At 41.8% G+C, this 13,066-nt stretch overlaps 1 protein-coding gene across 8 annotated transcripts in view; it reads left to right on the forward strand.

Moving 5' to 3' along the window:
* The window catches only part of LOC138440417 (protocadherin gamma-C4), a 166,580-nt gene that overhangs the window by 27,370 nt on the left and 126,144 nt on the right, over window positions 1–13,066 (forward strand). Inside the window, exon 1 of one of the 8 annotated variants that reach the window (XM_069589898.1) lies at window positions 673–3,476. The exons of 6 other annotated variants lie outside the window; for them this stretch is intronic. In XM_069589898.1, the coding sequence (XP_069445999.1) occupies window positions 1,059–3,476 (2,418 nt within the window). In that variant the 5' untranslated portion in view covers window positions 673–1,058. Of the gene's footprint in view, window positions 1–672; window positions 3,477–7,549; window positions 11,018–13,066 lie in introns of those variants that run through there. One more of the 8 variants, XM_069589886.1, reaches the window with a different exon arrangement.

Consider the following 13,066-nt stretch of genomic DNA (forward strand, 5'->3'; position numbering starts at 1 on the left):
CTCCCATAAATATCATTAAGTTTCAAGTTAAAAAGTATGCAGGCTAACTTTAGCAGTTTTTGGTGTTTTATTGATTCTTCTGGGCATAAAATGGGGATGAGAGGGTGTTTTAGAAATTCTTTGATCACTTATCTGTGTTGCAATAGTTCTTTCATAGAATGTCACTTAGTAATACTCTTGAAATTTCTATTAATTCTAAAACTGTTCAGAAACATTTTTAATATGCTAGTATCTTACATTCTCACTGTAAGATGTTATTTACATCTATCTAGACAATTAAGTGGTTTACATAAATTCAGTGTAGTCAGTCCTAAACACTATGTGTTATACATAATATAAATATAAGAATACTTTTTCATGGTAGCCTATATATTTTCACTTTCATTTTGCATTTTCTTTAAAGTATACACAAATATTGGCTAAATAGTGCAGTTCTTAATCTATGTTAATAAAAATAGATAATAACATCTAAAAATGACAACTCCTGTAACGTAGTTGTGGATTGGTTCTAAACATGTTCGTGGTTGTTGGTGCCCTTATTTAAAATTAGACAAATATAAACGATGGTGGAGTGTGGAGTTCAAAATTTACAGAAAAGTGTAAAAGTATTTGTGTTCTCCAAGACCCTAAGAGATGTCACAAAAATAAGCATCATTCCAAGGAACATTTAAATTTTCAGAATACGATATTTTATTCTTCCAAATGCTTTTCATTCTCGGGGAGAGAAATATTGAGTGTCATCTATGCAGATTTAGCAGAAATAAGGCCCTATGTATTGATGGTTTCCGCAGAACGGTGCAGTATTAAGTTAGGACTCTAAGCGTCGCTGTTCACTAACCCGGGTAAAGAAAGCAGTGAGAACTCGAGTTATAGCCTCAAAGCACAAAGCAGATTATACAGGAAAAGCTCTGCCGCTGCGCAGAAAGTCTTCCCTAAATCGATTCGCATCTGATCGCTGCTTGTTTACTGGCCTTGACCGCCAATTCTGAGACGCTCTAAACTGATGCGAACGTGTTCCCCCTGCTCATAATCCCAGGGAAGTCCAGAACGAGCCAGTAATGGCGGTTCTGCAAAGCCCCTGGCATTATAGCGGGTTGATCCTGCTCTTCATACTCCTGGGGACGCTGCGGGAGGCCAGGGCAGGGCAGATCCATTACTCCATTCCTGAGGAGCTGGACAAAGGCTCCTTCGTGGGCAACATTGCCAGGGATCTCGGGCTGGAGCCCCAGGAGCTGGCGGAGCGCGGAGTCCGCATCGTCTCCAGAGGTAAGATGCAGCTCTTTGCTCTGAACTTGCGAAGCGGCAGCTTGGTCACCGCGGGCAGGATAGACCGGGAGGAGCTCTGCGCTCAGAGGGCTCGGTGTCTGGTGAATTTTAACATCCTTGTTGAGGATAAATTGAATCTTTTTCCCGTGGAAGTGGAAATAGTGGACATTAATGACAATGCACCCCGATTCTTAAGGGAAGAATTGGAAGTAAAAATTATCGAAAACGCAGCCTTATCCTCTCGATTTCCACTAATGGAGGTCTATGACCCGGATGTGGGAGTGAACTCTCTCCAGGGCTTCAAGCTCAGCGAGAACAGTCACTTCTCCGTGGAAATGCCGGGTAAAGCTGATGGGCCCAAATACCCAGAGCTGGTGCTGGAGCGCGCGCTGGACCGGGAGGAACAGGCCATTCACCGCCTGGTCCTTACTGCCACGGATGGCGGTGACCCTGCCCGCTCCAGTGTGGCTCGAATCCTGGTAACTGTCCTAGATGCAAATGACAACGCTCCAGTCTTTACTCAGCCTGTGTATCGTGTGAATGTCCCTGAAAATCTACCAGTAGGTACACCAGTGTTGTCGGTAAATGCCACGGACCAGGATGAAGGCGCCCACGCGGAAGTAACATATTCTGTAGTGAGGATAACAGAAAAAATCTCAAAGACTTTCTGCCTGAATGTTTTGACTGGAGAGATATCAACTTCTGCAATTCTAGACTATGAAGACACCAGCTTTTATGAGCTGGATATTGAAGCCCGGGATCGCCCAGGTCTACAAGACAGAGCCAAAGTCTTAATTACTATCTTGGATGTGAATGACAATGTACCAGAAGTGGTAGTTACATCTGGAAGCAGATCAGTTGCTGAAAGTACGCCACCAGGCACAGTGATCATTCTTTTTCAAGTATATGATCGAGACTCTGGACTGAATGGGCTGGTAACATGTTCTATCTCAAGAAGTTTGCCATTTGAACTGGAAAAATCAGTAGACAATTATTATCGACTAGTGACGAGTACAGTTCTAGACAGAGAACGGGTATCCACATACAACATCACTGTGACAGCCACCGACAAAGGAATGCCACCTCTGTCTACAGAAATGCTCATCTCTCTAAATGTGGCAGACATCAATGATAACCCACCTGCTTTTCCCCATACCTCCTACTCTGTCTACATTCCTGAGAACAATCCCAGAGGTGCCTCCATTTTCTCAGTAACTGCACATGATCCTGACAGTCGTGAGAATGCCCAGGTTACCTATTCCTTAGCTGAAGACACCATCCAGGGGGTACCTCTGTCCTCCTACATCTCCATCAACTCTGACACTGGCATCCTGTATGCATTGCACTCCTTTGACTATGAACAGTTCCGTGACCTGCAGTTGAGAGTGATTGCAAGTGACAGTGGGGACCCACCACTCAGCAGCAATGTGTCTCTGAGCATATTCGTGCTGGACCAGAATGACAATACACCTGAGATTCTGTACCCCATCCTCCCTACTGATGGCTCTACTGGTGTGGAGCTGGCACCCCGCTCTGCAGAGCCAGGCTACCTGGTCACCAAGGTGGTGGCAGTGGACAGAGATTCAGGCCAGAATGCCTGGCTGTCCTACCGTCTGCTCAAGGCCAGCGAGCCAGGGCTCTTCTTGGTGGGGCTGCACACGGGCGAGGTGCGCACAGCGCGGGCCCTGCTGGACAGAGACGCGCTCAAGCAGAGCCTGGTGGTGGCCGTCCAGGATCATGGGCAGCCTCCTCTCTCGGCCACCGTCACACTCACGGTGGCTGTGGCCGACAGCATCCCAGATGTCCTGGTGGACCTAGGCAGCCTGGAGGTCCCGCACGACTCTGACGCTTCAGGCCTCACGCTGTACCTGGTGGTGGCTGTGGCTGCAGTGTCCTGCGTCTTCCTTGCCTTTGTCATCGTGCTACTGGCGCTCAGATTGCGGCATTGGCACCTGTCGCGTCTGCTCCAGACTTCAGACAGTGGGTTGGCTGGCGTACCCAGCTCTCAGTTTGTGGGCGTGGACGGGGTGCGGGCTTTCCTGCAGACCTATTCGCATGAGGTCTCGCTCACTGCGGACTCAAGGAGGAGTCACGTGATATTCCCGCAGCCAAACTACGCAGACACGCTCATCAGCCAGGAGAGCTGTGGGAAAAGCGAGCCTCTCTTGATTCAGGAAGATTTTTGTAAAGAGCAAGACTCTGCTGTTCAGGTGAGGTTATTTGTTTTTATTGTTCTTATTTGAGCAGTAAAAGTTAAAATTCTCTGGGTTCAGTGCCTGATACTCTTAGTCTTTTGCAGTGAATTATATAGTTTTGAGAAGATTTTTCTTTTGTATCAGTAGAGGTCTATTAAATCTTAGTTTTCTCAAATTTCACCCCCAAAACCTTAATAAAGTATGTCCTGAATTTCCTTTAACGTTTCTCCTCTTGGCAAGCTCTTTGTGCCATGGGTTGCTTTCCTCTTGCTTCTTATTGTTTTTCTATTATGTGGCATATCTGAGATTCTTTGTTTTATAATGTGGAAAAACCCAGAATTATGGTATCTGATAAGGAAGATCTTTTTTCTTCCCAGTGTTAAGTAAAGCAAGTATTTTCTAAAATGGAATCTATGAGAGATATTTTCCCTCTTAACTAATTAGGAATCAAAAATGATTTTATAATAAATAAGAGTAATTGATGTATGAAAACCTGAATAATATTCCTAGAACTATCTGTTATTCTTTTCAGGACAATCGCAATGTCTATAGCCTTCAAGTTAAAATTTAAGTTAAAAAGACTTGTCTTATCTACCTCACATAAACTCTGGGAAAAGAAAATAATTTTATTAAAAAACATTCAAACTATAAAGTAGTACAGTGAGCAAGTATTTGTTTATATCACCATTTTTATAATTTTGGATTGTTAACAAATAAGTATAAGTACCTGATGCTGTATGCCTACTACAATGATTTTTTTGCAGTCTTCGTGTTTAATAGTATTTAAAAATGAATGTGAATTGTTAGATCCACCTACAAGATATATCTCTAAAAATAGAGGACTAGTGAATGAGAGTGAAGGATTAATAGTATTCAAATAAGAATTTAAATGATTTAGCACATTTAGCTCATATAAAGTAAAGCTTTTGTTACATGGGAACTCTATTCAAATATTTAAGGAAGGAAGAGTTGTCATTTAAAAGAACGATTACTCAATTCATCATAGTGCAAAGGTGTGAATAAAACTATGACATGATGAGTAGAAAGCAGCAAAGTTCTGAGTTGTTAAACAGAAAATGAATTGCCTTAGGAGCTAGAAGATTCTGTTACTGGTGCTTTGCAAAAATAAGTTGATGGTCCTGAGATTAATGGAATACAGGAGATAATATAATTTGATGAGTTGTTGGACTTCAAGGTAGCCAAGCTCTTTTCCAATCCTGAGTTTAGGGTTCTATTATTTGATAATACAGTGGATTTGCCACTTGTGCGTCTCAATTTGGTATGCACATGTAAAACAGACAATTCAGAAAATGCCTTGAAAATGAATGAGAACCTCATTTGTAACCTGAAATTGTCAGTATTCATAAAGAAAGATAATACTGAGTTGTTATCTTTAGGTTAACTGCTAAGGATAGTTAACGCATGGTTTTCTAAATCAGTGTTTACTTTCAGCAATTGTTATAAAATTATTTATTTCAAGGTTTCAAGTGTATATGACTAACCTAAAGATTACAGTCATACACATTTCAAATATAATTTTTTGGACAACATTTGTGATATGATACTTTAGTGGTTTAATCAGAATTTAATCGTAAATGATTTTAAAGACGACAATCCTGGGTATTGGTCATGGGAGTCAGATAGGCTTTTATAGAAATATTAAGATTTGTTTCATGTACTCTGAGAATGTGTTATTTTAGTATACTACCAACTCTGGATGATTAAGCTAATCTTATACATCCATTGTTAAAAAGCAAAGCTCACTAATGGTCTCATGGCTGGTAGACTGGTTTATTTTCTTATCTGCTGAGTAACTGAGATACGAGGCTAGTTTTCCTTATTCTCTTAACTGAATTACCTGTGAGTATTTCATTTAATCAAATAAAACGTCTCACTGACAGAAAACCTATTAGATTCTACTCTCACAGTAGTCATTCGTTCATATGAACTGACCAAGTCTTAAATCCTGGCAATCATGAAATTTGCTACGTTGTGACTGAGGCTCCTTTGACTTACATACTACAGGTCATTATTAATAAGATAAGAATTCTGATTAGTTTGAGCATATAATGATTTGGAAGCACCAAGAAAAAAAAGTCCACCAAAGTATTGGGCTGCTTTATTACCCAATTCTGATCAAATGTTTGGAATGGAGATCAAAGGGGAAAGAGTAAAATCTCTGAGAGGATCATTGGAAGAAATATACATCTCTGCCTGGGGATGAATACTACACAGAACACCAAACAAATGTTTCTTCAATAGAAAAAAGTTGCTTAAAGAAAAGAGAGGACTTCCTTGGTGATGCAGTGGTTAAGAATCCATCTACCAATGCAGGGGACCTGAGTTGGATCCCTGGTCCTACAAGATCCCACATGCTTTGAGGCAGCTAAGCCTGTTGCTTCACAAGCACTGAAGCCCTAGAGCCTGTGCTCCAAACAAGAGAATCCACTACATGAGAAGCCCATGTACTGCAATTAGAGAGTGGCCCCTGCTCACTGAAGCTAGAACCCAGCATGGCTAAAAATAAATAATTTTAAGGGAAAAAAAAGGAGCAAAGTAAATAACTTACTGCCTGGGAAGACAAATAAACTTTTCATAAATTTTTTAATGTAAATAAATGATTCTTCCCAACAACTCAACCAATAACACACTCCCTTTAAAAGTACAACATTATTTCAATCTTATACAGTAATTTTATGTTATATTTAAACACCTTGGTGGTTGAGTTCATTTCAGTTCAGTTCAGTCACTCAGTTGTGTCCAACTCTTTGCCACCCCACGAATCGCAGCACACCAAGCCCCCCTGTCCATCACCAACTCCCAGAGTTCACTCAGACTCGGTTCATCGAGTCAGTGATGCCATCTAGCCATCTCATCCTCAGTCGTCCCTTTCTTCTCCTGCCCCCAATCCCTCCCAGCAGCTAAGTCTTTTCAGTGAGTCAACTCTTTGCATGAGGTGGCTAAAGTACTGGAGTTTCAGCTTTAGCATCATTCCTTCCAAAGGTGGTTGAGTAGAGATCTTTAATATTTTATTTTATGTTGTAGAGTAACTTTAAGAACTTGAGTATCTCCTTTATCTAGATTTTAGCTCTAAAGAAGGTACCCAGAAGTGTTAGGTTAATCAAGACTTTTTAAAAATAGTAGAATAAGAGACGAATATGAGATGATGCTATAAATTTTGAAGTATCAGGTAGGAAAAAATCATGACATTGGGACTCATGATATCTGTATATGAAAGTTTTGGTTGAAAATGTCTGCAAGTACTCTTGATCTTTAATGACCACATACTTACACCAACAAGAAATTCAAGATTGCTACTGAACAAATAGTTTTAAATTCCTATTTATGTAGTTAATCTGAAATACTCATATTGTTTCCCTTGAACAAAAAATAAGATCTTTTATCTACTTGAAAGTGAAAGTGAAGTCGCTCAGTTGTGTCCCACTCTTTTCGACCCCATGGACTGTAGCTTACCAGTCTCCTCCATCCATGAGATTTTCCAGGCAAGAGTACTGGAGTGGGCTGCCATTTCCTTTTCCAGGGGATCTTCCCATCCCAGGGATCGAACCGGGGTCTCCCACACTGCAGACAGATGCTTTGCCATCTGAGCCACATAGTGAGAGCAAATATGATATGAATTATTTTGATAGATTAAAATGGCATTTCATTCAATTATTCTCTGTATTTTGAGGTAATGCCATCAAAGACCAGAAATAGATTACTTAGTTGCAAACTTGTCACCAACTGAGGTAAATTTTTATAGTATTACTTCTAGTTCTCCCTTCTGGTGCTGCTAGCTACTCCCCAGGGCTTAAAATAATTTATAAAACAAGGCTATTTCTTACCAGGTCTTCGTTTCAAAACAGGCCACTTTCTTCTGCAGCTATGTGAAAGAAACTTTGTTTTATTTCTGCCAGCAGAGTAACCTCGGATCCATCAACAATTGAGTTTTACTTCATTAATAGCAGTGGAGCAATGAGTACCTCTAAGGATCTGCTCAGGAGAGTCCAGCATGTATGCTCAAAGGTTGTTCAGAGACCCATCTTTTCTCAAGTATAGGGTATGATGATTATTTAAATTGCATAATTAAAAGAAGCAGTGACACCAACACTTATGAATCCACAGCCAGTAGAATCTGCAAATTTCTGTCTTCTCTACAAGATGAGTTGCTTCTATAGGTAGTTGTAGCTGCTTGGCTTCTCATCTATTTCTGTTGACACTGTTTGAGCATATAGCATCAGTCAAGGCCAACGATGATTCCATTTTTTTCTTCTTAGGAAACTAGGAGTGTGGATATTTCTATTTCTACATTGGTTCTGTGATTATAAAGTCAAGGATAAAGCAATTCCCTCTCATTTTAAAATTTATTAAAATAAAGGAACTAAACGTCTCTAAGGTTTCATTCAATAAAAAGTTATTACATTACTCCTCTGTGTATTAAAGATAAAATGGGCTCTCTGCCTTATTACATAGTTGTGTCTAGAACATAAAATATGTTCAGTATTATTGAATTAATTTAATATGCTGATATAAACGTTTCTACATAATGTCTTACATATACAGACCTTTTACACACCTTTTAAAAATAAATCATATTGTTTTATCTGCATGACTGATTTTTATATATGTGAACTGAAGTGTAAGGCAGTGTCTAAGAATCATTTCAAAGTTGCAGTGCAGAGCAGAGAATTTAAAAGAAATTATCTGGGATTAATAAACACCCATCCATGAACATTGTTACATTAAGTCACAGTTTCTTAAAATTTATTTTAAATGATATATCAGAGATGCATGAATTGAAGAAATAAAAGAATTTCAAAGGATAAAACAACTTTTTGAAAACTCAGTTACTTTGCTTCAGTATGGTGCAGTAACTTAGTAAGGACTCTGAGCGCCGCTGTTCACCAATCAGGGGAAAAATGGTTCACAAGATCCGCCGGAACCACTGAGCTTTCACAGCACAAAGAAACGCCAGACTGAGATAAACTGTCTTCCAAGCTGCACTAAATTCAGGCCTCTATACCACTGGATTCTGGGCTTCTTTTCCGAATACACAGGGCTTCACGAAGACGTCCTGGCATCCAGAAATACAACAGGAGATTGGCCAGTGTCTAAAGATCAGCAGGACAAGAATGGCGGCTCGGCAGAGGGGCGGGGACTACAGAGCATTCATCCTGCTCTCCATCCTCCTGGGGACCCAGAGCGAAGTCTGGGCGGGACAGATTCTCTACTCCGTGCCGGAGGAGACAGAGACAGGGTCTTTTGTCGGTAATATCGCCAAGGATCTGGGACTGGAGCCCAAGGACCTGGCGGAGCGCGGGGTCCGCATCGTCTCCAGAGGTAGGACGCAGCTCTTCTCTCTGAATCCGCGAAGCGGCAACTTGGTCACCGCGGGCAGGATAGATCGGGAGGAGCTCTGCGCCCAGAGCGCGCGGTGTCTGGTGAACTTTAACATCCTGGTGGAAGATAAAATGAATCTTTATCGTATAGAAGTGGAAATAATGGATATTAATGACAACTCTCCTAAATTCTTGGCGGAAGAAATGAATGTGAAAATAATGGAGAATACAGCTCCTGGGGTGCGATTTCCTTTAAATGAGGCTAGGGATCCGGATGTGGGCACGAACTCTCTCCAGAGCTACCACCTCAGCCCCAATCGCCACTTCTCCCTGGTTGTGCACACCGGAGAGGATGGAACTAAATATCCGGAATTAGTGCTGGAGCAGGTACTGGACCGGGAAGAAGTGGCAACTCACCACCTCCTCCTCACCGCCTCTGATGGCGGTGACCCACCACGATCCGGAACCGCTCGTGTCCAAGTAACAGCGGTGGATGTGAATGATCATGCGCCAATCTTCTCTTTGCCCCAGTACCAAGTAACTGTGCCTGAGAACGTGCCAGTGGGCACAAGACTGCTGACGATAAATGCTGTAGATCTGGATGAGGGAGTGAACGGGGAAGTGACGTACTCTTTTCCGAAAATTACTCCAAAAATTCTGCAGATATTCCAGCTGAACTCTCACACAGGAGAATTATCAACCCTAGATGGCCTAGATTATGAAGAATCTGGCTACTATGAAATGGAAGTTCAAGCTCAGGATGGTCCTGGTAGTATGACAAGGGCTAAAGTACTGATCACAGTTTTAGATGTGAATGACAATGCCCCAGAAGTGACTGTAACATCTGTAAGCAGCTCAATCCCCGAAGACACTCCTCCTGGAACAGTAGTAGCGCTTTTCTACCTTCAAGACCGAGATTCTGGGAAGAATGGCCAGGTGACCTGCACTATTTCAGAAGATCTGCCTTTTAAATTAGAAAGATCTATAGACAACTATTACAGATTGGTGACAGCAGAGAACCTAGACCGGGAAAAATTCTCTGCGTATAACATCACGCTGAAAGCCACAGATGGTGGAAGCCCACCCTTGTCCACGACAACTCACATCTCCATGAGCGTGGCAGACACCAACGACAACCCACCTGCCTTCCTGCACTCCTCGTACTCTGTCTATGTGCCTGAGAATAACCCCAGAGGCACCTCCATCTTCTCCGTGACTGCACATGACCCTGACAGCAACGAGAATGCCCGTGTCACATACTCCCTATCTGAAGATACTCTCCAGGGGCCATCTGTGTCCTCCTACGTCTCCATCAACTCAGATACTGGTATCCTCTACGCACTGCACTCCTTCGACTATGAGCAGTTCCGTGACCTGCAGTTGAGAGTGACTGCAAGTGACAGTGGGGACCCACCACTCAGCAGCAATGTGTCTCTGAGCATATTCGTGCTGGACCAGAATGACAACACACCTGAGATTCTATACCCTGCTCCCCCCACTGACGGTTCTACCGGTGTGGAGCTGGCACCCCGCTCTGCAGAGCCAGGCTATCTGGTCACCAAGGTGGTGGCAGTGGACAGAGATTCAGGACAGAACGCCTGGCTGTCCTACCGCCTGCTCAAGGCCAGTGAGCCAGGGCTGTTTGTGATAGGACTGCACACGGGCGAGGTGCGCACAGCGCGGGCCCTGCTGGACAGAGACGCGCTCAAGCAGAGCCTGGTGGTGGCCGTCCAGGATCATGGGCAGCCTCCTCTCTCGGCCACCGTCACACTCACGGTGGCTGTGGCCAACAGCATCCCAGATGTCCTGGCAGATCTGGGCAGCCCAGAGGTCCCGCACGACTCTGACGCTTCAGGCCTCACGCTGTACCTGGTGGTGGCTGTGGCTGCGGTGTCCTGCGTCTTCCTCGCCTTTGTCATTGTGCTACTGGCGCTCAGACTGCGGCGTTGGCACAGATCTCACATGCTGCAAGCTTCGGGAGGTGTCCCCATAAGTGTACCAGCGTCTCAGTTTGTGGGCGTGGATGGGGTGCGGGCTTTCCTGCAGACCTATTCGCATGAGGTCTCGCTCACCGCAGACTCTCGGAGGAGTCACGTGATCTTCCCACAACCCAACTATGCAGACACTCTCATCAGCCAGGAGAGCTATGAGAAAAAGGATCCCTTGTTAACATCCATAGATTTTCGTGAATGTAAGGATGAAGCCCAAAGTATTCAGGTGAGTTCAGTCATTCATTGATCTTTATATCGTCGAGAAATTATATTTTGTGTAAATGTTATTGTTTTGCAAAATACTTGATTTGAAGATGGAGTTAAAACTTTCAAGTGATAAAGCAAGATTGTTTATTTCAGTTGTGATTTTTTAACATGGAACACTTATTGACAGAGTGTTTTAGTACCATATTTACGGTGAAAGCATATGGACAAGATTGTGAATAAGTGGATAATCACATTTTTTATGTCTTGTCTTTATGTTCCTCATGGTGTTCTTAATTCATGTATTTTATAAATGAGAATGAATTGTTAAGTCTTACTGCACAAGGTTAGCAAGAAAGTACACCTCAGCCTTCTCAGGATTCTCTTTAGATTAGATCTGTAAAAGGTTGTTGAAGAAATTTTCAGTCTGCAAGCTTTTTTTGCTGTGCCCTGCTTCCACTTCCATGTACCTCTCTTTGGTGGCCTTGAAACATCTCAGTTGCTCTTGACCTATTTAAACTTTAATCACCTATTAAAGCCAGATTCTGGTAGAAGTTTTGTTGATGCTTAAAGGATGAAATTTATGTGTCAGGCTTCACTAAGATCTTTATCAGTGACAGACATGGAGTCTAATGGCATACTAAAGATTGTTGTCCAAAATCAATAAAATGAGATATCAAATAAAGTGTTAAGTGTTATAAGTAACATTTGTGAAATAGGCCATTGCATGTTTTTAACCCAAATTTTGATGTGCTGTTTTAGTGATGCAGTCACGAAAAGTGTGTACGTGAGCTCTACAAGTGGGGGAGTTGGGATGCTGGCTTTATAAAACAACCATGTCATACATTCAAGTCCTAGAGCGGTAGTGAATTTTATTTATTGGCTCTGTTGAAAAAGTCATGGAGAAGGAAATGGCAACCCACTTCAGTATTCTTGCCTGGAGAATCCCATGGACAGAGGAGCTTGGTAGGCTACAGTCCACGGGGTCGCAAAGAGTAGGACACGACTGAGTGACTTCACTTAAAAGCAACATTGAGCAAAGATTTGCAGAAGGATTCCTAAAATATATGAGTTTGATTTATATGAAGTTTTAAAAACATGTAAAACAACAGGCTATACACACACATAGTAAATTAAGAAGCAACACTTAAGATAACCACTGAATTCATCGAGGTGGTCTGTCCTCTAGAGGATAGAAATACAATTGCAGAAAGGGGCTTTAGTGCCATATATATGAACTGTTTCTTTGAAAAACTGAAGGAACTGTGCAGAATGTCAAGATTTGACAAAACTGAGCAAGTGGTTATTATATCATTCTCCATGTTTAAAATATTTCACAAAATTGTAATATAGTTTTGATTTTCCTATTGAATCATAAAGGAATTTAGTAGATGCAAATAAACACCATTAGAGTAAAGCAAAAAAAAAAAGAAAAGAAAAATTCAGTTAGAGACAATTTAATCTGTAATTAACTACATCTTCACTTGTTACATAACATTTTAGTAAAACTCAATACAGCAGTTGACTAGTATCAGGAAGTAGTTGATGACAAGGTAATCTTGTTTATTGGGGCCTTTTGAGTGTTAAGCGAACAATTTTTTTCTAGCATAATGTCTAGCATATGTTTTTCAAGGTGCTGGTTTGCATCTAAAGATCTGTGCAATCCTGTGGAAGTACATTTCATACATTCTGTAACATTCAGATGTACAGTCACTAGGGGGAGAGGACAGTGTTACATTCTGTGGGGCAGAAATGTGATTATCAGATATTTTGAAAAAGAACCCTCCAAGTGAATTTATTAATTATTAAAAATACTTTTAAACAAAGGGGAGAGATCATCACTAAAGTCAGTGAGCTATTATACATTTTCTAGGGACTGTTTCCTTCAACTGTCATTATGGGATGTGATAAGTACAGAGGTGGGAACAAGTGCCTCAGTACAATAGACCATGCTTAGTGAGTTTGTGATGCAAAGCAAAATATAATTTTCCCCTGGTGGTTTTGGAGACTCAAGTTGAATTTTATACCCAGGAAAATAATCATGCAATGGGAAGGAGAGGATAGGCTCTTT

The sequence above is a fragment of the Ovis canadensis genome, chromosome 5 (genome assembly GCF_042477335.2).
Source record: "Ovis canadensis isolate MfBH-ARS-UI-01 breed Bighorn chromosome 5, ARS-UI_OviCan_v2, whole genome shotgun sequence".
In the NCBI taxonomy this organism is placed as follows: domain Eukaryota; kingdom Metazoa; phylum Chordata; class Mammalia; order Artiodactyla; family Bovidae; genus Ovis; species Ovis canadensis.